Genomic DNA, 26,121 nt, shown 5'->3' on the forward strand with positions numbered 1-26,121 from the left:
CTGTCAGGTCTCTCCACTCATAGGGACGGGCATAATATGATGTGGGATTTTGCAAAATAAATTGCTGTGCATACAGGTTGCACTAGGTAACAATTGACGCCAACATGTCCTCCGTAAAAATTAAATTAAAAAAATTAATTGGGGTAAAGTTCTCTGTATCCACCTGGACTCCTGGCTGGGCAGTGAAAGGGGGAACGCTAGCTTCTGCTGAATTAGGAGGAAGCACAAGGGGTTCTGGAGGGCATAGGGAAGGCTGGCATGGGACTTAACCCTTTGGGGCTGAGGTGACACCCCACTGGTACTTGGCCTTTCTTGCCGAGGTACTGCGGTGCTGGTGGATGGCACTGCGGTGCTGGTGGATGGCACTGTGGTGCTGGTGGATGGCACTGCGGTGCTGGTGGATGCCACTGCCTCCTCACCAGAACGCCTTCGTTTGGCGGGCTGAGTTTCTTCCTCCTCTGAGTCTGTTAGTGTTCCACTACTGTGGACTGGCTCGTAATTTACGTCAGAATCCAAATCGGAAAGGGAATCCGAAAAAGAGAGCTCCCCGTTGCTCTCGTAGGCCGTGGAAAGAATTTGGTATGCCTCTTCGGCAGAAAAGCTTTTTTTGGACATGGCTGCTGGTGGTTATGAGATTGCACAGGTGTGTGCTAAGCCTGCACTGATGAGGTGGCACTGATTGATGGCACAGATGGGCACTGATCACACAGATGGGCACTGATGAGGAGGCACAAATGGGCACTGATGAGGCGGCACAGATGGGCACTGAGGCAGCACAGATGGGCACTGAGGAAGCAGCACAGATGTGCACTGATTGATTGCACAGATTTACACTAATGAGGCGGCACAGGTGGGCACAGATATGCACTGATGTGGCACTGGTGAGGTGGCACAGATGGGCACTGATGAGGGAGCACAGATGGGCACTGATGAGGCGGCACAGATGGGCACTAATAAGGCAGCACAGATGGGCACTGATAAGGTGGCACAGATGGGCATTGATGAGGCGGCACAGATGTGCACTGATTGCACAGATGTGCACTGAGGCAGCACTGATTGGTGCAGATGGGCATTGATGAGGTGGTACAGATGGGCACTGATGAGATGGCACAGATGGGCACTGATTGCACAGATGCGCACTGATTGCAGATGGGCACTGATGGGCACAGACGGGCACTCATGGCACAGATGATGCAGTGATGGCACAAGTGGGCACTGATGCGTGCAGGTGGGCACAGATGGCACTAGATAGATGTCACTGTGGGCACTGTTGGGCACTTTTTGGGCACACTTCACTGTAATACTGTCACAAATTTACTCACAGAAGCTCTCTCTCCTCACACGCTGTCTCTGTGTGAGGAGAGAGAGCCGGCAATGAGAGATGATCTCAATTGTTTACATTTCAGATCATCTCTCATTGGAGGCAGCGATCGCGCTGTAAACGGCCGCTGTGATTGGCCGTTTACAGCGATCTGTGATTGGCCGTGTCCAAGGGACACGGCCAACACAGATTTTCCCCGAGGCGTGCTCATGTGAACGCGCTGGGAACGAGGAAAGCGGATGACATCAATAGATGTCGTCCCGGTAATGTAGATCCGCGCTGTTGCCCTCATTTGGCAATGGCCCGGATCTGAAGTGGTTAATAAACTTACAAAGCAGTGGAACTCCGCTGGTGGCTTTTTACAGTGTTATAGGCTTTAAAGCCCAATTGTACCCTCCAGAAAAAATGAACTGTGTAATTCACGGCCTGGGCTTTTTTTTTTTTTGGATTTGCAAAGCAGTAACAGATAATTTCTACAGTTATAACAATAGTGTACATCTGAAACAGCTGCATCCAGTTTGTAATAAATGGTTTTGGCTATATTTCCACTATACAGTATACCAGTTGTCTTGTATGAGCATTTAGCCATGAAGAATACTCAATTTTTGGGGGGATATGTGGTGGAATTATACATGTGGATATCTTCTGTTCCAAGAAGGTTCTGCTGTGCTCTGCACAGGTTCAGTTTTAGGGCTTTTTTATTCATTTAGTCCCTTCTCACCATAACCTTAAAGTAGTATGAAGAGTTCAGAGTTTTTTAATTTAACAAATCAAGCACAATACAGAAAATATTGTCCAACAAATTATTTGTTAAAATTCTTACCCCAGCGCTTGCAGTTTACAACTTTCAAAGCTGCTGGGTCCTGTTCTCTGTGTGCTGAACTTCCAGTCTTCATAGGAAAGAGTTAACAGTGGACCGTGCAGTCTTGAGGCAGCCGGTTGGCTTAGAGAAGGGAGGGTGAGGAAGAAAGAGGAATAGGGGGGTGCCTTGCCAGCCTCAGCTGCAGGGATGTGTGTTTCTATTGATGCACACAGTGTAGGGAGAGATGGCTGTAGTCCCTTAAATTCAAGGGTAGCTCCATAGGATGCTGCAACAGCAAGGATTAGAAGATAGATGCTGCATACATAGCAAGTGATCAAATCAGCTGCCAAAATGCTTAATGAGGGATTTATCATAACTTCCATGGCTAAACATCTAAAACAAGTAAGGCTGTACAGTCTGTAACTGCATTCAGAACCAAAATTACACATTCTTTTCTAAAGGGCACAATTGGCTTTAAATGGCTTCAGAGGGTTAGTACAAGAGAGAGAAAAGAACGGCGCCCTCTAAATGCAGCATGTACGATAAAAGTTTTATTGTAATGGATAAAAAAACACTCACATTTGAGTTGATAAAAGTCAGCATATAGAACAGTAAGATGGATTCATCCGCATGTTCCCGGGGGATGTGGATTTTGCGGGCCAGTGGAGGGGGTCCTGGGTTCTGGGTCCTGTGTCCTAGTAGCTCTCCGGTGGTGCTGCGGGTTCTCAGGGCCTCCGGGCGGCTTGGACGTAGGCTGTGGAGCTCCGTGCTGTCCTGTGTCCTCACTTCCGGGAACGGGGTCAGGCGGGCGGTGCTTCGCATTTTGGAGCATGCATGCTCCTTCATCAGGCTATGCTATGGAGCACCTTTTGACTATCCCTGACCTGTTTAGGTTCCAAAAGATGACCCCTGTCACAGTCTATCCTGCAGTTTTCTGTTTCTGAAATTCTTACTTCCTTGCTGCAGTGGTTCTGCTAGATCTGCGATTCCATTCACATGTGCTGCTGGCTTCTGTGTTCACCTATGGGTGTCGCCTGCTCTACTGTGGATTTATATCCCCTTCCCTTCTATCACTTCCTGGCCGCCTTCCAGTCTGCTTCCCAATATATAGACATGCTCCGTATAACTTGGGTTGCCTGAGCAACTTCCTAGTTCTCTGAGCTCCTGATTTGCCTTGTATTCTGTGGTTGACTAACCATGTACCGACTCCGACTTCATCTACCGTTTTCACTTGCCTGCCACTCGCCCTAATTTTGGCTTGTTTCCCTGACCTTCTTCAGTCTCCTGCCATCTGAACTCTGCACGCATGAGTTATCTCCGCATGATCAGCTGGGTGTACCGGGGGCAGCAACCTGATTTCCAGTTTGCTGCAAAACCATCTCCACCAACGGGGGCCCCGGTAAGAAGCAGGCTGGGGCTTAGACTCCGTTCCCTGAGGAACCCAGAGTCAGCTTTCTACAAGGGCTCACTACCACAGAAACCTGACAGCCCCCAATTAGCTAGGAACGTGACATTAAATACTGAGGAACCAGAAACCAAACGTTTCAAATGGGAAACATTTTTGTCTTGTTATGTGATATCAATGCCACCATCAACAAGCTGATCAAGTGGATTTGTGAGAAATCAAAGCCATTTTTTTTTTTAATTAAATGAAAAAGCAAAGTCCATGTAGGCTACGTTGTGCTACTAATCCCTAACCCTATGAACCTCAAAGTCTTTATCAGGTTGTGTTCTAGGTATCATGCATAGGGTTACCTTTTAAAGGATAAGTTCACCTTTAGGAGCATGTTTCATATTTAGGGTGTATGCTCCTATAGGGCTTGGGCACGCCTCATGCGTTCCAGTGCTTTTTTTTTTCTGCATCCAAAATCCATAGAAAGTAGGTTACATGGTTTTCATTTGCATAGTTAACCACTTGAGGACCAGCCACCGCAGTTATACTATATAGTTTGGCTCCCCTGAGCGAGCCGTCGTAGCTGTATGTCGGCCGCTTTTAAGAGCACAAGGGGACGCGCGATGACTGAGCCGATGCGCGTGCCCGGCGGGCGCGATGTGAGCCGGGCACCCGCGATCTCTCCTGAGAGACAGAACGGAGGTCAGCCAATGTAAACAGACAGATCTTAGTTCTGTCAGGGGTGAGGAGACTCATCTGTTGTTTCTACTGCTTAGGAACAGCGATCGGTCTCCTCCCCCAGGCAGTCCCATCCCCCCTACAGTTAGAAACACTCCCTAGGACACACATTTAACCCCATGATCACCCCCCTAGTGTTAACCCCTTCCCTGCCAGTGACATTTATACAGTAATCTGTGACTATTTTTAGCACTGATCGCTGTATAAATGTCAATGATTCCAAAAAAGTGTCAAACGTGTCCGATCTGTCCGCGGCAATGTCGTAGTCCCGATAAAATAGCTTGATCACCTCTATTACTAGTAAAAAAAATAAAAATAATAAAAAAATGCCATAAATCTATACCCCTATTTTGTAGACGCTATAACTTTTGCGTAAACCAATCAATATACACTTATTGCAATTTTTTTTTTTTACCAAAAATATGTAGAAGAATACATATCGGCCTAAACTGAGGAAGGAATTTGTTTTTTTTTTTTAAATTGGGGATATTTATTATAGCAAAAAGTAAAAAATTGTGTTTTTTTCAAAATTGTTGCTCTTTTTTTGTTTATAGCGCAAAAAATAAAAACTGCAGAGGTGATCAAATACCACCAAAATAAAGCTCTATTTGTGGGGAAAAACTAGCCCATACACCCACCTCCTGCCGTCAACACTCTCTGCTCTTTGACAATGGGTGGGGGATCTTCTCCCTGCACTCCGTGTCACCATTTGAAAACTGTGCAATTGTGTGGGTCTCTGCCCACACAGCCACGTCATTTATTCTCATCGTCCTGTTAATGAATGAACTACAAGTACTGTTGGCTGCTGCAACAGACCGATTGTAGCACTGAATGAACTGTGAGGGTGCTGGTTAGCGCTCTTGTAGTTCATTGATTTTTCTGGCAGTTCAGTAACTGCCTGTATGGGAATGCAGATCGCTGTTCAGAGAGCAATCAGGTGTAAACAAGGCCTTACAGAGCTAAATAACAAACACAAGTGGAAGTTTACACACAGAATTGGTGTGACTCAGTCAATAACTTTCTTTATCTTGGTCAGCTACCGTGTGTCTACCAAGTTCAGTCAGTAAACTAAAGATCAATGCAAATCAGTATTCATACTAGAGTAAACCATAACAATCAATCGCAGGTGATTTTTCACTGAACTGACTACATTAGAAATTCCATGGTCTGTAGGTTGAAATTTGATGGCCATTGGTTGTTTACTTGTAGCAACCATTTGAACCAATCATGCCTGGATATACTACAAACTATCTTTTTTTTAAAGGCCTTATCAAATTAAATTTATCAAATTTGCGTTTATACGTAGGTGTGCATTGAATAAAATGGTGCACTTTGTACATCTTTCTTGAAAATTGTTGTGTATATTTGAAACGTCGGGAATGTTGTTAGCCGTTAGCCAATCTCAGCAGTAAAAGTGCATATTTTTGTTTAGTAGTGTGGTAACAACTGTCTGATTTCCCTCCCTTTTGAGACATCACCATGTACTTCCTGTTTTGTCTCAGGGCAGGATTGGAAGTGAAGGAAAACATCCTCAAGGGAAAAAAAAACTGATAGGGGCTTTACCCATTCTTACTAAACAGAAAACAAACTTTATATTATAATATGGGTTATGAGCAGAGCTGCCAATTAAGGGGTACCATGCTTCCATTAGTTTCACAAGGGGGCTTGGGCAGCTGACAAGCAGAAGATAGGGGAACCTGGCCAGGGGGGGGGGGGGGGGCTGATCGGTGCAGCAGGGGCGGCATTTACTGGAACTGATCCCCTGTAATCTACCCCCCCGCAACAGCTGAAAGCTGGCTTCTCCCCCTCAACCTCCCCTCCCAGCAGCTGAAAGGGTATCAGTTCCAGTAAGTGCCGCCCTCACTGCACTGATCACTCCCTCCTGTCTAGGTTCCCCTTCCGTCTGCTGCCCAAGCCTCCCTGGGCATCCCTTCCCCTGCAGCGCTGCCAGCTTCCCCTTTCTCTTCCTTCCACCGGCTGCTGTGGGGCACACAAGATCATTTCAGGGTGGAGAGTGGGGTGGGACCAGTACCTATCACTTACTGTGTTCTTTCATAAATGAAGCATAGTAAATTGTTTATTATGCTTCAGTATGTGAATGAACTGGAAGCTCTGTACTTCCTGTTTAATCATTTTGTGCAGCTGAGGCTGCAAAGATAGAGCCTGAGGACTGTGTCCTCAATCACTTTCTATGTCTCAAATGTCAGACATCAGGGGTCTGTTTAGCCCATGGATATTTCACCAAAGCCCCCCAACAGGGCTCTTCAATATAAAGTAAAAAAATATTTAAAATACAATTGTAAAAAATATTTAAAAATTAAACTGTAAAAATAAAACTAACATTGTAAAATAATCATACAAATAAACCCCACATAATTAAGGGCTCATTCACACAGCATCTCTGGCCCGTGCAGTTTAAATGCGCAGTTTGTTTGTGCAGCTGGAGCCACCTGTTAATCTATGGAGTTGCTATATTATTATTATTTAAGGTACTTGTATAGCACCGTCAATGTACGCAGTGCTTTACATATACATTGTACTTTCACATCGGTCCCTACCCTCAAGGAGCTTACAATCTAAGGTCCCTAACTCACATTCATATACTAGGGCTAATTTAGACAGAAGCCAATTAACCTACCAGCGTGTCTTTGGAGTGTGGGAGGAAACCGGAGTACCCGGAGGAAACCCACGCAGGCACAGGGAGAACATGCAAACTCTGTGCAGGTAGTGTCGTGGTTGGGATTCAAACCAGCGACCCTTTTTACTGCTAGGCAAGAGTGCTACCCACTACTATATGAGCACATCCGCAGGGGTGCAGTTTCAGGTGAGTGGCCCTGAATGCACACTATCTGTAGTCGGGGACTTACACCTGCACCTACACACAGGATCTGCCACTGTGTTCTTGTACAGCTGCTGTGTCCCCATAGCGTAACAGACGGCCTGCACACATCTCCAGGCACAAAAAAAACATGCTAATTCACAACGTACATGTCACAGCACACATGTGGAATGAGCCCCAAGACCTCATTCATGCACAGAGCTTTATTAACCACTTCAGCTCCGGAAGGATTTACCCCCTCCCTAAAGAGAGCATTTTTTGCAATTCGGCATTGCGTCGCTTTAGCTGACAATTGCGTGGTCGTGCGATGTTGTACCCAAACAAAATTGATGTCCTTTTTTCCCACAAATAGAGCTTTCTTTTGGTGGTATTTGATCACCTCTGCGCTTTAATTTTTTGCGCTAAAAAAAAAAAAAAAAAAAAAAAAAAAAACAAAGAGCGACATTAAAAAAAAAACAAACAATATTTTTTACTTTTTGCTATAATAAATATCCCCAAAAAATATATAAAAAAACAAGTTTCTTCCATGGTTTATGCTGATATGTATTCTTCCACATATTTTTGGTAAAAAAAAAAATCGCAGTAAGTTCATATTGATTGGTTTGTGCAAAAGTTATAGCATCTACAAAATAGGGGATAGATTTATGGCATTTGTAATAGTGGCAATCTGCGATTTTTATCGTGACTGCGACATTGCGCTGGACAGATCGGACACTTTCAACACTATTTTTGACCATTGACATTTATACAATGATCAGAGCTATAAATAGCCACTGATTACAGTATAAATGTCACTGGCAGAAAAGGGGTTAAACACTAGGAGGTGATCAGGGGGTTAAGTGTGTTCCCTCAGTGTGTTCTAACTGTGGGCGGGGGGATGGGCTCACTACAACATGACAGAGATCACTGCTCCCAATGACAGGGAGCAGTAGATCCCTCTCATGTTGCTAAGCAGAACAGGGAAATGCCTTGTTTACATCTCCCCGTTCTGCCTCTCTTCACCACTAGGCGAGGATTTTAAAGGGACGTATGGGTACGCCATTTTGCCTGCCCGTGCCATTCTGCCGACGTAAATCGGTGTGCGGCGATCAGCATGTAGTTAACTAAACCCAGGTTTATCATCTAGATATAGCTGGAATTTTGTAAGTTGTGTTGTGTTTGTGTCCGCTGATAATGATTTTAGTGTATTTTTAGTGAAATTATAATTTTGATATTTTCGGGATGTTGGGGGGGAAGGGGGTCCTGTCAGGTAGACTGTATGGGGCCCTGTAATCTCTAACAGCAGCCCTGATTATCGGTTTACTCGGCGTTATAGTAGTACTCCCAGCATCTGTAGTCATCACTCTGCCTGCTTTCTGTATTAAAACTTAATAATAAAGAGCCATGCGTCACTTTGTGAAAAAGTGTAACTTTTCATTATAATTAACAATGTTTTTTTTTTTCAGTTGACTGCTGGGATGGACCAGATGGAGAGCCAATTGTACACCATGGGTACACATTGACCTCCAAAATCCTTTTCAAGGATGTCATTGAAACTATTAACAAGTATGCCTTCATCAAAAATGAGTAAGTTTTTATAGTTTACCCATTTTTTTTTTCATGTAGCACTAACCATACCAGAATTTGTTTACTATTTTAATAAAAGTATTAATAAAAGCTTATTTTTGAAACTGTACGTAATTGGTAACCAGTGTTGCCAACCTACCAGATTGAAATTTCCTGACACAACACCCAAAATTTACATTTTTTTTACTGGCATTTCCTAAATTTAAGTTTTAAGTGAAACCTTAGGCACCTGAGGAAACCTTAATGCATAGAATGCATTAAGGTGAAAAACGCAGAGGGTTTACAACCCCTTTAAGATAGATATTAAGGCAAAATACATATTCCTTACAGTAAGTAACAGCCATATTTTTTACTGGCAACCTTTTCCTGTCACTGGCATTTACTGGCAGGAGAAAAGCTGGGGGAATGTCCTGGGAAATTTGGGACAGTTGGCAAGTATGAATGGTCTGATTGCTTGTGTATGTGAGATCTAATTACTGTTTAGCTTTAACCTGCACCAGTGCTAAACTGAGGGACCCAAGGATTGTGTGATATATGTCATTGCTTCACAGGAAATGTCAGTTACAGACAGAGGTCATGTATTAACCTGTGCAGTGCCATACCAAATTTTTCTACATAAACAGAAAGTTCTGACACTGTAATATGAAGTTTTACTGTGCTATAGGCTGTGTGTGTGTGTGTGTGTGTGGGGGCAGCTCACAAACTCGTGGCTGTCACATGCAGCTGAACCTCAACTCAGAAAATGCAGGTTACTGGGCTACACTGACTGTACTGCCCACCCCATACTGTCCTACCCTTCCCATCCTCCTGGCCCTGTACGGTTAACCCCTTCTCTCCTAGGAGTACTCGCCCACTCAGTCCAAGCACCAGGTTTGCACAATGAAACACTCTTCTCATATCACCTTCCAAGCATTGGCTGTAAAAGGCACTGCTTCCATAAATTTTTAGATGAAGGTTTGGACTAGCAATAAACGTCTTTACTGATTTTAGGCAGAAGTATACAGAATAATCCATATAATGTCATTGGATAAAAACTGTCCAAATAGTGGATAAGGTAATTGAACAATTACTTCGGGTGTTTGCAGCCCTAGTAAGAGTTCAAGATGATTCTTTCTATTCTCCGCAGCCAGATCACTATCTTCACCATTCCCTGGAGGGGAGACTCCTCAAGAGAAACACCAGCTTCTGGCCCACCATCCTTTGTAGAAATCTACTCCATTCCCAGGTGGCATCACTTTCTCTCCAATAGCTGTTCAGTGTGGGGAATTCTCCGCAGCCTCTCCCCCAAAGGAAGAGAGAGCATTAGAACCTCCAGCATGCCTTTTTTTGTCCCAAGACTCCCTGGTAAGCAAGACCCAGAACCCCAGCTCCATCCACCTTATAAAGGGACAGCCCTCTAAAAAAAGGAAGAAGCAACCCTTAAAAGGCCCTTCACTAAACTCCAGTTGCCTACATGTGCTTACAGAGAATCAACTGACACCATAAAACTACATGATCAATGTACATCTTCAGCTGCTTTCACACTGAGGCGCTTTGCAGGCGCTATAGTGCTAAAAATAGCGCCTGCAAAGCGCCCTGAAAGAGCCGCTTAATTCACTCCAATGTGAAAGCCCCGAGGGCTTTCACACTGGAGCGGTGCACTTGCAGGACGGTCAAAAAAGTCCTGTAAGCCGCATCTTTGCAGCGCTATAGGAGCGGTGTATTCACCGCTCCTAAAGCGCCCCTTCCCATTGAAAACAATGGGACAGCGCTGCAAACCCTCCAGCAAAGCGCCGCTGCAGAGGCGCTTTGGGGGTAGTTTTAACCCTTTTTCGGTCGCTAGCAGGGGTTAAAACCGCCCAGCTAGCGGCCAAATAGCGCCGTTAAAACGACGGTAAAGTGGCACTAAATATAGTGCCGCTTTACGGCCGACACCCGCCCCAGTCTGAAAGTAGCCTTATACTTGTGAAAAACACAAGGTGCAGGTTTGATGGTTTACAATGCCTTTTAAAGCTTCTTTCAGTCCTGCTATTTACCTCGCTGTCCAAGAAACTAGCTCCCAGCAGCCTTTTGTTTAATACAGATTAACCTCAAAGTCGTCTTTGCACAAAATTTATCAAAGTCAGTTGTATAACCTATAAAACTATACTTTGACTTTTGACCAACTAAATAACTGAACCAACCATATTATCTTTATGTACTAGCTCATGTAATGTTGTGTTTTCAGCAACATACCTATACTTAATTTGGAAAAACATGTTTGATTGCATACAATTGTCATCTCTGTGTGCGCCTCCGTTAAGAAACCATAGAGCAAACCTTATGTTTTGTGTTTTTAGCAGCCTCTCACACCTAGCCATTTCTGTGTCTGAAGATATTGGACTTCTTAGAGGATTGTCCCTGTTTACAGCTATTATCAATATAAGAACTGGTGTTTTTATCCTCACAGCAAGGAATAATCAATCTATTAAAGTGCAGAAATAGATTATGATTATTACTTTTGTATAGTTTCATTTATGAACATATTGTTTGTGTCATGTTGTCATTTTGATATGAATAACAGAAGAAGCGACATGATTGAAACTTCCTATAATAAGTCCAATGTGGCTTTGCAGTGCAATATAATGCTGATGGTTTCTGATGGTAAGAAGCAAAATAAAACCAGTAACCACAATTGTATGCCTGTTTGAAAAAATGAACCATGTAAATAAGCAAGAGCAACAATTTAACATAGTGCAGCTTAATCATCATTAAAATTGGCCTTGTTCTCCTTCTCTCTTCTTCTCTCTTTTTCTCTCTTCTTCTTTCTTGTTCTTTCTTCTTCTTTCTCTTCTTCTTTCTTCTTCTTCCAAGGCTGAGTTCACATTGGTATTGAAACCAGGCATTTGAGGGGCATTTTTCATGCAAATGATACTATGGACAGCACACAGCAGTGCTGTTCACATTATCAAAACATAAATCGTTAGCGTCGCTTTGCTTCAAAATTGACGCTTCATGTCGAGTTTGAAAGGATTTAAAGCATTTCAACTCTTTCCATTTAAGTCTATGGTAACTATAATTTTGGCGTGGTTGCGGCGCGGTAGTACATTATAGTTAATACGCAATTGTGGTCTGGTTTTAACATACCAAAAATGTATGTCAACAGCACCGCAAATGCGCATAGGGCAATTGGGGGAGCGTTTTTAAATGCTCAATAAACACTTATCAAAGGCACCTATTAACACTGTTGACACATTTGATAAGCATCAGTATTTTGAGCAAGTGTCAACAAACTCTAAGGGTGACAACTTACTATACTGAATCTATAGAAGAGAAGAGCAATGTTGTCACCCTAGGATAGGAAGTGCATTAGGACTACAGATGAGCAATCAGGAAGTCACTTTTTTACTGGGAAAGTAGCAACAAGTGAAGTAGCCAACATTTCAGGCCCTGGTGGAGTCTGAATAAGGATATAACAAAAACCGCAACGAATTTGAGTAGTTTCAAATTAGATAAAGGTTTATTTTAACAAATGTATGGGGTCAGTGAAAATGCCCAACCATATAGCTTTTATGTACTCAAGATAACAAGCAAGTATACCGTTATTGTCAATATATTTGTTATACAACATAGCTGCCCAATTACCGTTTCATGTTCTCCTAGCAATATAGACGCCCATGCCATGGCAACATGGCCAAAAACACGACTTTGCAGAATTTCAATATACTTGATGTCTCTGGAAAATCCCCCTTCTCTTAAAGACCTGCCCTTACGTCAAAAGACCTCAAGGTAGTCACAAGAGGATAACACAGCAATATTTCTTCAAAAACATGTTTGCCAAATTTGACATGTCCATGTACAACCTATTAAATTTACATGACAACATCATTTCAAATGGTGACATCACATCTTAAAATGGAGGTATGCAGGTGGTACAGCAAAGGCCATCCTCAAATTCCTACTCAAGTCTCTTTCTAAATACAACATAGTGATGTTGAATTGAAGAAGGAATTCTGCAAGGTCCTAAAACTTTTTTCTATTTGACTGCAAGACATCGCTTTCACAGTGAAAAAGTAAAATGAATATTGATGAGATGCTGGTGACTTCTTGCTTCTTTAGCTTAAATCTACACGCAGTCTTCTATTGTGGTCATTAGGATACACCAATCAAACACTCTAGGAACGTAGCTAAACTATCAGCTGTATTTTAGGAATACAGAACACCTCCCCCTCTTCTTCATAATATAAGCCAGAGGTGTTTTGAAGTCCACAGACAGAGGTGAGAAGCAAAGAGTACAGAAAGTAATTTCTAGCAAACCAGTGGGTAATTTTTGTGTCTTTCAATTGGATATAGTAAGACATTTGCAATGGTTTATTTCAAGGGCCATAAGGGAGAAAATAACAGAAGTTTATTATTATGGGTTACATAGTTATCTAGGCACTGACAAATAATCAGGACTCCTTGGCATTGCAAATCTTCAGAGGACGCCCTTGGGCATTGACCACAAAGCCTGTTAGTCCCCCTGTATCTGATGGGATTCACTAGAAGGGCTCATGTAGACAGGCATTGTATTCCTGCATTTGACGTGTATTTGAAGCCAGTGGTGGCTGGTGCTCAATTTTCTTGGGGGCAGCCTCCCTATAAAGCCACTCTGCTCAATTTTCTTGGGGGGGTGGCCCGCAGCCTCCCCATAAAGCAACCCTGCTCATTTTTCTTTCGGGGGGGTGGGGCCCTCAGCCTCCCCATAAAGCCACCCTGCCGCCTCCCCATAGAGCCAAACAACCACCACTGCCCTCCCCCCGGCACTCGCTCGATCGCCGTTTCCCCCCGATGCTCGATCGCTGCAATGCTCGCCTGATGGGCCCCCTGCCATCCCCTGCACGTACTCCATCCAGGTCACGGTTTTCCCCCCTCCTCCCGTCCCCAGTCCCAGCAGTCGCTTCTCCTCCTGGCCAATCAGGACTTAAGACCTGCGGCCAATCAGGTCTTGGGACTCCCGGCCAATCGGGTCTCAGGGCCCACTTCCTGATTGGCCGGGAGAAGAAGCAGGAAGACGATAACTAATAATTCCCTATTGTCACACAAGTGGGTGGGCTCGGGGCGCAGCCCACCCTTTTTGACGCCAATTAGAGCCTCTGGCTCTAATCATGCGCTTCAAAAAAAATAAAACCCTATTGGAATCCATGCGTCCGGCGCCCTGCATGGAGATTAGGAGCCGGATGCATGGATTACGGGGCTGCACCCTGCATGAGCTGCCGCCACTTGTAAATGCAAGTTTGCAGATTATCATGTACTTTAACAAGGTAGTGTGGATGACAGAATCCACATCCGTAAGATACATTTTTTTTAACTTTTTTTTTAATAACACTGAAATAACTCTTAAGCAGACTTAATGGTCTTTGTAGTAATGTACGTTTTAAAGATAGACACCCAAGATGTATAAAGTATACAGGGATCAAAAAGAGCTGTGAGCCTTTTCTAAATTTTTGTGTTTGTGGTACCCCCTCATGGTAAGATTATGGTGAAAGGTAACGTATGGCCTTATCTAAGATACAAGAACATATTGGAAGAATATTGCACTGTTGTCTGCACCTTCCATTGATGATATTATTTAGAATCTGGCTATCTTGTGTTTTTTTTTTTTTTTTTTTTTTCTAGATATCCTGTCATCTTGTCAATTGAAAACCACTGCAGTGTGGTGCAGCAAAAGAAAATGGCTCAGTATTTGACTGAAATCCTGGGAGACAAGTTAGATCTGTCATCTGTGATGAATGGAGATTCGACAAAGCTGCCTTCTCCAGAAACCCTGAAAGGAAAGATATTAGTGAAGGTAATATACGTGGATGTTATAAAAGCTCATATGCCCTGTCACTGCACCCAAACCATTATAATGTTCTGTTTTTAGTCCAAACCCTGTATTCTACTGTGCATTAATCATGTTCTTCACCAAATAACAGTTACAACAAAAACAACACCCCACAATAAAACATTTCACGAGCAGCTTTCTGGGGAGCATTCTTCAGCTCCAGGATAAGATTTTTAAGGAGGAACTGCAGTCTGCTCACATAATTTGTAATAAAAACATCTTTGCCATTCTGAAGCTTCCCTCCAACCACTTTGCATATTATTTTATTTATACTGTGATTCAGCACTTGCCAAATATGCTGCAGAAATACCTGTATAAAGTATTTACTGGCAGAAAAAAAAATGATTTAGGCCCCTTTCACACTGGTGTGGGAGTGGCGTCGGCGGTAAAACTGCTCTATTTTTAGCGCTGATTTACCATCATTTTAGCAGCAGTATTCGGCCTCTAGCGGGGGTGGTTTTACTCCCCTGCTAGCAGCCGAGAAAGGGTTAAAACCACCGCAAAGCGCTGCTGCAGCAGTGCTTTGCCGGCGGTATAGACACGCTGCCCCATTTATTTCAATGGGCAGGAGCGCTGAAGGAGCGGTATACACACTGCTCCTTCACCGCTCCAAAGATGCTGCTAGCAGGACTTTTTAAGCGTCCTGCCAGCGCGCCGCTCCAGTCTGAGTGTCAGGAGCGGCTCTTTCAGGGCGCTTTGCATGCGCTATTTTTAAATATGTTGGGCCTAGGATTTAGTAAAATGAACCTTCTCCTAATCCCCTGTATTAGGCAATTATATATTTTTTAGGATTTCCTGTAGTATTGGGTGACCTGGTGGTCAGTTACAGTATGTAGCGCTCTCATCCAAATAAGTTATCAGTAGGAGCTGTGTGGGTGAATCTGCCAAATTTCAAAAAAGTCAACTACCCCAACTGTGTGCTGTGAACCCAAAAAATTCCTACCAGCATGGGTGTCCGCAGGTAGGGGCGAGGGGGGGCTAGCGACCCCCCCCCCCGGAGCAAGGTGTCCGCACATGGACACTCAGGGGCCAGGCTGATCCTGGGTGGGTGCAGAGCCAGCGCCAGCCTGAGGGAGGAAAGGCGGCTGCCTTAAGGTTCCAGGAGAAGGAGGGCACTAACGCTACCGGTCCCTCAAGAAAAGCTGAAGCTCACACCTTTACCCAGCTCAGCACAGGTCACACAGTGCACACTGTGACATGCAGAACCGCGCTGTGATTCTTTGAACATCAGCCTCTGCCTCCAGGTCACACTAGCTTTCGTTTGCTCTCCACTCCAGGCTGCTACTGCTCCTCCTCTCTCCGAGTCCCAGGTGAAGGGCAGAACAGCTGCTTTTCTCTCTCCAGGCTCCAGCCCCGCAATGAACAATTCCCGCAGAAATGCCTCCAGTCCAGCACAGGGTCAACAATTGCTGCTGAACTGGAGGCAAGAGATGAGGGGGAGGAGTCCAGTGAGACTAGGGGGAGGAGCCAGCAAGTAAAGGCGCTGAATCAGCGCGGAGTGGAGGGATAAAAGCTAAATCTTTCTGCTTTGCTTTGCATAAAATAGCCCGCTGACATCATGGGGACCCTCTAGAGATGAGGAATAGATGGGAACATAGGGACAGAGTGCAAGGGAAAAAGAGAAATGGGGACAGAAAGGGATATGGGGCAAAACAAAGAAGATTACATGGGGACAGAGGGGCAGAATCTGCTTCCTATCCACTTGCTCAGCTTGGGATCTGTGTGCTGATCCCCTCCTGAGCAGATCCCACACAGCCCACTCTGCTCTATGGGTGGTGAGGTATAAACAGACTTGTGTGTTTACATCCAACTGCCCTCCAATCCCATCTGCCCAGACAGTGGGGAACAGATCCCCTTCATGTTTTTTTTTTTTTTGGCAGATTGGATTGGATTTAGGCAGGTGTAAACGGACACAAGTCTGTTTACATCTATCACTCTATAGAGGATAATAGAGGGTCTGATGAACTGACAAGCAGGCCCGATCAGACCAATTGGTGCCAGGATGAGTAAAATCTGAATCCCCAACAACTTGCTGGAGCTTCAGATTTTTAATGTGCCGCAGATATGTCCTTTTAATACACTCCTGGCTGCAATAGCCAGAAGTGTGTGTACTTCTGTAAATCCAAATGTTGGCTGATCACTTCCACAACCGCTCTGATGCGATGCTATACCCAAACAATTGATGTCCTTTTATTCTTTTGGTAGTATTTGACTACCTCCTATTTTTATTTTTGCGCTATAAGCAAAGAGTGACAATTAAAAAAAAAAAAAAAAAAACAATTTTTTTTTTACTTTTTGCTATAATACATATCCAAAAAAAGTATATAAAAAAAACAAAGTAGATAGACAATGGAGTCAAAATAGTTGTATGTGTGAAAAACGCACATTATATATATATATATATATATATATATATATATATATATATATATATATATATATATATAATATATATATATATATACACACACACATGAACAGACATATGCTTATATCTAATGAGTCAATAATTGCAAAAAATAGGAAAAGGGTGGGGGAGGAGAGAAGGGATTTTTATTGTAGAAATTAACATGATATGGAAAATTGTAATAGGGATTAATTATAGGTTGTGATGTAATTCTAAACAAAACACCCTTTTTTCGCTTACTTATTTACAAACTTTTATAACCGAAATTAAGAGACTTTTTGTTCAAAATTTTTGGTCTTTTTTTATTTAGCAAAACATAAAAACCAGAGAGGTGATCACATATCACCAAAAGAAAGCTCTATTTGTGGGAACAAAATGATAAAAATGTTGTTTGGGAACAGTGTAGCATGACCGCGTAATTGTCATTTGAAAATTGGCTTGGGCAGGAAGTGGGGGAAGTGCCCTGTATTGAAGTGGTTAAAGTGTCACTTAACCCACATCATAAAAGCTATCAATAAATGCTGTATTACATGCTGTTCATACTCACTCCATCACTATGAGATTCATTTTCTGTATTCTGCAAAAAACCTGGTTTATCCAGCAGCTCTCCATCTCCGCCTTCTGTTCATCTCCCCATTTCAGTTAGGGATTTTGCAGCTGTGGTGGCAACTCTGCACATGCTCAGATTTAGTGAGTTTCTATGCTGAGCATTTCCTCCCTATCACATCTAATCAGCCTATGTGACTATAGAGTAACACAAGTGGGTGTATACACAGTGGTAAGTGACAGCCCACTCCCTCCCTCCTCCTCCTTGCCCACTAACCAGGTAACACAATGGGAGCGGAATATTACATGTTGGTTAGTGGAGGCTTCATCTCACTCTCAAGATACAGGCTGGAGAAGGGTGACACAGCCTGTGACTGTCAAGAATTCGCCCACACCGTGTTATTTCCAAAAAATAATAAAGATTTGATTTCAAATATATATATTTATTTGACCATTTTAAACCCTTTATTATGGGTGCTCAACCTGTGGCCCTCGAGCTGTTGTATAAGTGCCATGAGGACTACAAGGTTAACAGAAGCATGACTGCCAAAGGCAGAGACATAATGGGACTTGTAGTTCTGCAACAGCTGGAGGACCACAGGTTGAGCATCCATGATTTATTGATATTTATTTTTACTCCTTATTCCAAAGGCTGTTTTTTTGTTTTGAACATGTGACCAGCAGCAGAGGACTAGAAGCTTCTCCTGCTTATGTTTCCCTGCAGACAGGCTGGGAAAGAACTGGGTCATGTGACAGCTGTATATCAATTAGTAAAAGGGTACTTAGTTTTTTTTTTTTTTTTTTTAATTAAAATAATTACAGTACCATCATCCATATGCAGAAATAGCAGGGGAAGCGTAAGTTAAACAGTGTATGTTTAGTATCACTTTAAGCAGGGGCATAACTAGAAATAGCAGGGCCCCATAGCAAAATGTTGTATGGGGCCCCCCTGCAAACAGCCCCCCCCCCCACAGCTGCCCTAGTGTCAATGCATCGTGACCTGTGCCCCATACAGCGTGACCTGTGCCCCATACAGTGTGACCTGTGCCCCATACAGCGTGACCTGTGCCCCATACAGCCTGGTCTACCTGTGCCCCATACAGCCCCACCTATGCAGAGGAAGAGGCAAGCCACCCGGATCAGCAGAGAGCAGGATTGCCCGCTGTAATAGCTTTCATTTGAATTTCCTGTCTTCCGGGGGCTCATCGTCACATAGCCCCACCTCTTGGCCCGACGCCTTTGATGACGTCACATGTCCCGCATTGGATCGGCGTTCTGTCTATCAAAGGCACCGGGCCAAAAGGTGGAGCTATGTGACGAGAGCCCCGGGTACACTGGAAGTTCTAATGAAAGCTCTTACATCGGGCAATTCAGCTCTCTGCTGATACGGACAGCTCGCCTTTTCCTTTCCTCTCTCTTCCCCTGGCTGGGAGACTGTGCCGGCAGTGCTCTTATCCTCACTGGGCCCCACTCGGCTGCAGGCCCCATAGCGCCCGCATGGGTTGCTATGGTGGTAGTTACGCCCCTGACTTTAAGTCCCTTTACAACATCATTGCTTTTATCAAACATTTCACAGTTTCAAAATTCTTTTATTTACTAGATGGATTTGTTTTTCTATCTGAAGAGAGTATTTATTTCCACCCCTTGGGGTATCAGTACATGCCCTATGTGCGTTCCCTATGCACTGCACTTATATGTTGTGCTAAAAGATTGTCCGCGATAAATATGACGCGTCTCTTTTCTTTTATACACGGTAGTTGAACGTTCAGAATACATATGCTTTTTGTGTAGTTAAATCCTCCCCAGTAGGGATGAGCTTCGTGTTCAAGTCGAACCCATGTTCGAGTCGAACATCGTCTGTTCGCCCGTTCGCCGAATTGCGAATGATATGGGCCGTTCGCGCCAAATTCGTGTGGCGCATCACGGCCCATAATTCACTGCAGCATCGCAGTGCATTGCTGGCTGATGATTGGCCAAGCATGCACTATGACCCGCATGCTTGGCCAATCACAGCGCCGTCAGTAGAGAGAGCTGTAATTGGCCAATTATGGGTCAGGGGGTTTAGAACACGCCCCACACTATATAAGGCCGCCTACACGGCGGCCCTGTGTAGTGTGTTCCGGCGTGCTTAGATAGACAGAGAGACAGTGTCATTTCATTTGAGTTAGCTAGATTAGGCAGGTCAGTCAGTGAGTTAGCTGCACTTACAGTGTATTGTGTATATATATGCATCCCAGGTATTGTGTGTGTGTGTGTGTGTGTGTGTGTGTGTGTGTGTATATATATACACACTGTATTCAGTTTAGCTAGATCCGTTCCTGTTATTTTCCTACTGACAGGCAGGCTTGTCTTGTTACAGTATTTACAGCTACCTGAAGAAAATTGCTGGTGTTCTTTTGATCCTATTAGTACCACAGTCAGGCAGCTAGACTATTTACAGTTAGTGTAGTGCGTCCTCCTCACAGTGTTCAGTTAAAGCTACAAGTTAGTTTAGTGTGACCTCTGCACAGTGTTCAGCTAAAACTACAAGTTAGTGTAGTGCATCCTCCTCACAGTGTTCAGCTAAAGCTACAAGTTAGTTTAGTGTGACCTCTGCACAGTGTTCAGCTAAAGCTACAAGTTAGGGTAGTGCATCCTCCTCACAGTGCTCAGCTAAAGCTAAAAGTTGGTGTAGTGCGTCCTCCTCACAGTGTTCAGCTAAAACTATGAGTTAGTTTTTTGCGAGCTCTGCACAGTGTTCAGCTAAAGCTACCTGTGGAAGGTTGGTGGTGTTTTCCTGATCCTATCACTACCGCAGGCAGCTAAATAAGCTACAAGTTAGTTTTTTGCAAGCTCTGCACAGTGTTCACCTAAAGCTACCTGTCGAAGGTTGGTGGTGTTTTCCTGATCCTATCACTACCGCAGGCAGCTAAATAAGCTACAAGTTAGTCTTTTGCGAGCTCTGCACAGTGTTCACCTAAAGCTACCTGTCGAAGGTTGGTGGTGTTTTCCTGATCCTATCACTACCGCAGGCAGCTAAATAAGCTACAAGTTAGTTTTTTGCAAGCTCTGCACAGTGTTCACCTAAAGCTACCTGTCGAAGGTTGGTGGTGTTTTCCTGATCCTATCACTACCGCAGGCAGCTAAATAAGCTACAAGTTAGTCTTTTGCGAGCTCTGCACAGTGTTCACCTAAAGCTACCTGTCGAAGGTTGGTGGTGTTTTCCTGATCCTATCACTACCGCAGGCAGCTAAATAAGCTACAAGTTCGTTTTTTGCGAGCTCTGCACAGTGTTCAGCTAAAACTACAAGTTAGTGTAGTGCGACCTCTGCACAGTGTTCAGCTAAAGCTACAAGTTAGTGTAGTGCGTCCTCTGAACAGTGTTCAGCTAAAGCTACAAGTTAGTGTAGTGCATCCTCCTCACAGTGTTCAGCTAAAACTACAAGTTAGTTTTTTGCAAGCTCTGCACAGTGTTCAGCTAAAGCTACCTGTCGAAGGTTGGTGGTGTTTTCCTGATCCTATCACTACCACAGGCAGCTAAATAAGCTACAAGTTAGTTTTTTGCAAGCTCTGCACAGTGTTCAGCTAAAGCTACAAGTTAGTGTAGTGCGTCCTCCTCACAGTGTTCAGCTAAAACTACAAGTTAGTTTTTTGCGCGCTCTGCACAGTGTTCAGCTAAAGCTACCTGTAGAAAGTTGGTGGTGTTTTCCTGATCCTATCACTACCGCAGGCAGCTAAATAAGCTTCAAGTTATTTTTTTGTGAGCTCTGCACAGTGTTCACTTAAAGCTACCTGTAGAAGGTTGGTGGTGTTTTCCTGATCCTATCACTACCGCAGGCAGCTAAATAAGCTACAAGTTCATTTTTTGCGAGCTCTGCACAGTGTTCAGCTAAAGCTACCTGTAGAAGGTTGGTGGTGTTTTCCTGATCCTATCACTACCGCAGGCAGCTAAATAAGCTACAAGTTCGTTTTTGCGAGCTCTGCACAGTGTTCAGCTAAAGCTACCTGTAGAAGGTTGGTGGTGTTCTCATACTACAGGCAGGCAGTTGATTTTGCTAGCTGCAGTATCAGTATATATATATATATATCTCTATATATATAGAGATATATATATATATATATATATATATAGAGATATATATATATATATATATATATATATATATATATATATATAGATAGATATAGATATATATCTATCTATAGATATATATCTATATATATCCCAGCTTAGTGCAGCTACAGGCCATTAGTATGTCTGGAGGGCAAGCAGGCTCTGTGTCTAGAGGCAACAGTGCTGGTTGTGGAGACGGTGCATCCTCATCAGCACGTGGCCGTGGGACACGCTTGGCCTTTTTTTCGGCAGCTGGCCGTGTTGAGCCACAACATGCGGAAGACTTGGTCCTCATCCTCCTCATCCTCTCGCCCATGCTCAGGGTACTTTGTCTGGCAAAGCAGCTGCCAACGCGGCCTCTTCCCTCGGCTCAATGGCATCAGTGACTCCTTCCCTAGTCCCACCATGTCCTCCTGAGGGGTCCCTCGAACTGTTTGACCACAGTGTTGGGTACATGCTCCAGGAGGATGCCCAGCGTTTAGAAGGCTCTGATGATGATACTGAGCTAGATGAAGGCAGTAACGTGAGCACGGACAGAGGGGGTGCCCAAGAAGGACAGCAATCTGGCAGTCATGCTCCCCCTGCTGCAGCATACTGCCAAGTTTGCTCCAGTGATGAGGAGGGAGGGGATGATGAGGTCACTGACTCAACGTTGGTGCCTGATAGGAGAGAGGAGGAGGAGGCACATCACCAACGAGGCAGGATGCCCTCCAGGGGCCAGCCTAAGGGCAGCACACTGACTGCATCACACCCCAAAGCTCCGCATGTGCAGGGCGCTGCTGTCTCTGCGTTATTCCAAAAGTTCTTTGGTGTGGGCCTTTTTTGAGACGAGTGCATCAGATCACACCGCTGCTATTTGCAACATATGTCTCAAGCGTATCTCGCGTGGCCAAAACATCTCCCGATTGGGCACCACATGCTTGACCAGACATATGTTGACCTGCCATGCAGTTCGTTGGCAAGCGTATCTAAAAGACCCACACCAAAGAACAAAGAGGACCTCTCCTTGCTCCTCATCAGCTGAGATCTCCAACCCCACTATACCTTCAGTCCTCTCTGAGACCTGCACTGAGAGGAATGAAGGTGTAGAATTAGGTGTGTCACAGCCAAGTACTTGTGGGCAATCTGCTTTCGGTACACCGACGTCACATTGTTCCAGGCAAATTTCCCTGCCCCAGCTGCTGCACCGCCGAAAGAAGTTCGCTCCCAGACATCCACATGCCCAGCGGTTGAATGCTAGCTTGGCAAAATTGCTAGCACTTCAACTGCTGCCTTTTCAGTTGGTAGACTCTGCCCCCTTCCGTGAGTTTGTGGAATGTGCGGTTCCTCAGTGGCAGGTACCCAAATGCCACTTTTTCTCACGGAAGGCGATTCCGGCTCTCTACTGGCATGTGGAAGGCAATGTCCATGCCTCGCTGGACAGGGCGGTCAGCGGTAAGGTGCATATTACCGCTGACTCATGGTCCAGCAGGCATGGACAGGGACGTTACCTAAGTTTTGGGTGACTCTGCTGGCAGCTGGGAAGTATGCAGGACAAGGTGCAGTAGTGTTGGAGGTTGTTCCACCACGCCTCCAAAATGCCACTACTAATGATTGTGACACACCTCTCTCCTCCACCCCCTCCTCTTCTTCTTCCTCCATGGCCTCTTCCTGTGCTTTGTCCTCATTACCAGCCGTTCAAGGGGCTACGCAAGTACTCCAGCTAAAAGATGCCATGCGGTGCTTTAGCTGGTGTGCTTGGGGGACAGGAGCCACACTGGGGCAGAGGTTCTGTCAGTTCTGCAGGGGCAGGTTCAGAGGTGGATGACGCCACGCCAACTTAAGGCAGGAATGGTGGTTTGCAACAGTGGCACCAACCTCCTCTCTGCCCTCCGACAGGAACAAATGACCCATGTGGCCTGTTTGGCTCACGTCCTTAACTTGGTAGTGCAGAAGTTCTTGGGCAGGTACCCGGGCTTACAGGATGTCCTGAGGCAGGCCAGGAAAGTCTGTGTGCATTTCCGCCGGTCATATAATGCCAGTGCTCGGCTGGCAGACCTCCAAAAGGAGTTTAACCTGCCCAAGAACCGCCTAATCTGTGACATGCCCACCAGGTGGAACTCAATGTTGGCCAGGACTTCCTTAGCTCTCAAGGCCCCCTTTATCCAGACAGTGTTCCTGCATGCCCGCCGATCACACAGGAAGAGGACGAGGAGGGGGAGGAGGATTGTGTCAGTATGGAGGTGGAGCCTGGCACTCAGCATCAGCAGCAGTCTTTAAGGGATCAGTCGCAAGAAACACATGGACTTGTACGTGGCTGGGAGGAGGTGGCTGCGGACCATGTCGTCCTTAGTGACCCAGAGGACTCCGGACTGAATGCCTCAGCAAACCTACGCTGCATGGCCTCCCTGATCCTGCAAAACCTGCGTAAAGATCCTCGTATTCGTGGTATCAAGGAGAAGGACCAATACTGGCTGGCAACCCTCCTTGATCCACGTTACAAGGGTAAGGTTGCGGACCTTATCTTGCCGTCGCAGAGGGAGCAGAGGATGAAACATCTTCGGGAGGCCTTGCAGAAAGGTCTGTGCAACGCATTCCCAGAGACTGGGAGGTTACAAACTCCTGTTTCTGGACAACGTGTTGCTGAGGCTTCGGTCAGTCAAAGAAGGAGCGGTGGAGAAGGTGGCAGTCTGACCGATGCGTTCAGACAATTTTTTAGTCCGCAGCCCCAAGGTATGAACGGTTCCAGCAACCATCACCAGAGTCTGTTTTACATGGTGCAGAAATACCTAGGGGCAAGATCTGACTTGGACACCTTTCCCACCGAAAATCCTCTGGGTTACTGGGTCTTGAGGATGGATCACTGGCCAGAGCTTGCACAGTATGCAATTGAGCTACTGGCCTGTCCTGCGTCCAGCGTTCTTTCGGAACGCACATTCAGTGCTGCTGGAGGCTTTGTAACTGATCACAGGGTGCGTCTGTCCACCGACTCGGTCGATCGACTGACCTTCATAAAAATGAATCAGTCTTGGATCACCACCAGCTACCAAGCACCTGATGCTGATGTAACCGAATATTTTTTTTTGAAATCTCAGATCCCTTCAAAAGACTGCCTATGCTGATGCTGAGTGACTATCCTGAGTAATTATCCTCTTCCTCCTCAATGATCACGCTGATAGCTTGTAAGAACATTTTTGGTTCTGGGCGCCGCCACCAGTGCCTAAGGCCCAATTTTTCAGCCCCTGTTTAACAGGGGCGTGTAATTTCAATTTTTGATGCAATACTTTGCAGCAGGGCTCGTTCTTGCGTTCCAACTAGAGTATCTGTGAGTGGTTGCAGTGTTGTGGCACCAGCACCAGTGCCTAAGGCCCAATTTTTCAGCCCCTGTTCAACAGGGGCATGTAATTACAATTCTTGATCTAATATTTCACAGCAGGGCCCGTTTCTGTGCCCACCAAGAGCGAGTGAGGACTTACAGTGTTGTGGCACCAGCACCACCACCACCGCCAAAGGCCCAATTTTTCTGCCCCTGTTCAACAGGGGCATGTAATTACAATTCTTGATCTAATATTTCACAGCAGGGCCCGTTTCTGTGCCCACCAAGAGCGAGTGAGGACTTACAGTGTTGTGGCACCAGCACCACCACCACCGCCAAAGGCCCAATTTTTCAGCCCCTGTTCAACAGGGGCATGTAATTACAATTCTTGATCTAATATTTCACAGCAGGGCCCGTTTCTGTGCCCACCAAGAGCGAGTGAGGACTTACAGTGTTGTGGCACCAGCACCACCACCACCGCCAAAGGCCCAATTTTTCTGCCCCTGTTCAACAGGGGCATGTAATTACAATTCTTGATCTAATATTTCACAGCAGGGCCCTGTGAGGGCTTACAGTGTTGTGGCCACAACAACACCTAAGGCCCAAATTTCTGCTGAGTATATAGGGCAGGCCCCTACTTTCAAACATCCAACTTACAAACAACTCCTACTTGCAAACGGAAGGAGGCAACAGGAAGTGAGATGAAATCTACCCCTAGGAAGGGAAATTCTCTCCTGTAAGAGTTAATATGGGAAAAACATTTCTCCTTTCCACTAATGCTTTATCACCAATCCTTGTTTCACAAAAAAACCCAAATTTTCAAAAAACATTTGTCATTGGGACAAAAAGTGAGGTGAAATCTTTTGAAGAGGAGCATCACAGGGGTGATAACCCTTCCCTATGTTTTCCAAGAAGCTTAAAATAGATTTTTTGGCTGGAGCTAAACACGTTAAAAATGTACCAGTTCAAAATTACAAACAGATTCTACTTAACAACAAACCTACAGTCCCTGTCTTGTTTGCACCACCTGTATACTGCTGTTTCCTTTTTTAATTTGGGTGCGAGGTTCCCCTTAATATCCATACAAGACCCAAAGGGCCTGGTAATGGACTGGGGGGTACCCATGCCGTTTGTCTCACTGACTTTCATCCATAGTGCCAGGACCCGACATTACATTAAAGCCGCAAGCAGTTTTAAATGACTTTTTTTCCTTTAAAAATGACATTTTGTGCAGGGACTGTTCTAAGCACGGGAAACACGCGCCACTTTACAGGCATACTATAGACACCCCCCAGGT

The 26,121-nt window shown here is 45.0% G+C and overlaps 1 protein-coding gene across 7 annotated transcripts in view; it reads left to right on the plus strand.

Annotated features, from left to right (window-relative positions):
* Positions 1-26,121, plus strand: part of PLCH2 (phospholipase C eta 2) — a 1,074,339-nt gene that overhangs the window by 839,032 nt on the left and 209,186 nt on the right. For all 7 annotated transcript variants that reach the window (XM_073602999.1, XM_073603003.1, XM_073603004.1 and 4 more), the window contains 2 exons: positions 8,539-8,659; positions 14,276-14,447. In XM_073602999.1, the coding sequence (XP_073459100.1) occupies positions 8,539-8,659; positions 14,276-14,447 (293 nt within the window). The remainder of the gene's footprint in view (positions 1-8,538; positions 8,660-14,275; positions 14,448-26,121) is intronic.

Source organism: Aquarana catesbeiana, linkage group LG10, assembly GCF_042186555.1.
Source record: "Aquarana catesbeiana isolate 2022-GZ linkage group LG10, ASM4218655v1, whole genome shotgun sequence".
Classification (NCBI taxonomy): Eukaryota; Metazoa; Chordata; class Amphibia; order Anura; family Ranidae; genus Aquarana; species Aquarana catesbeiana.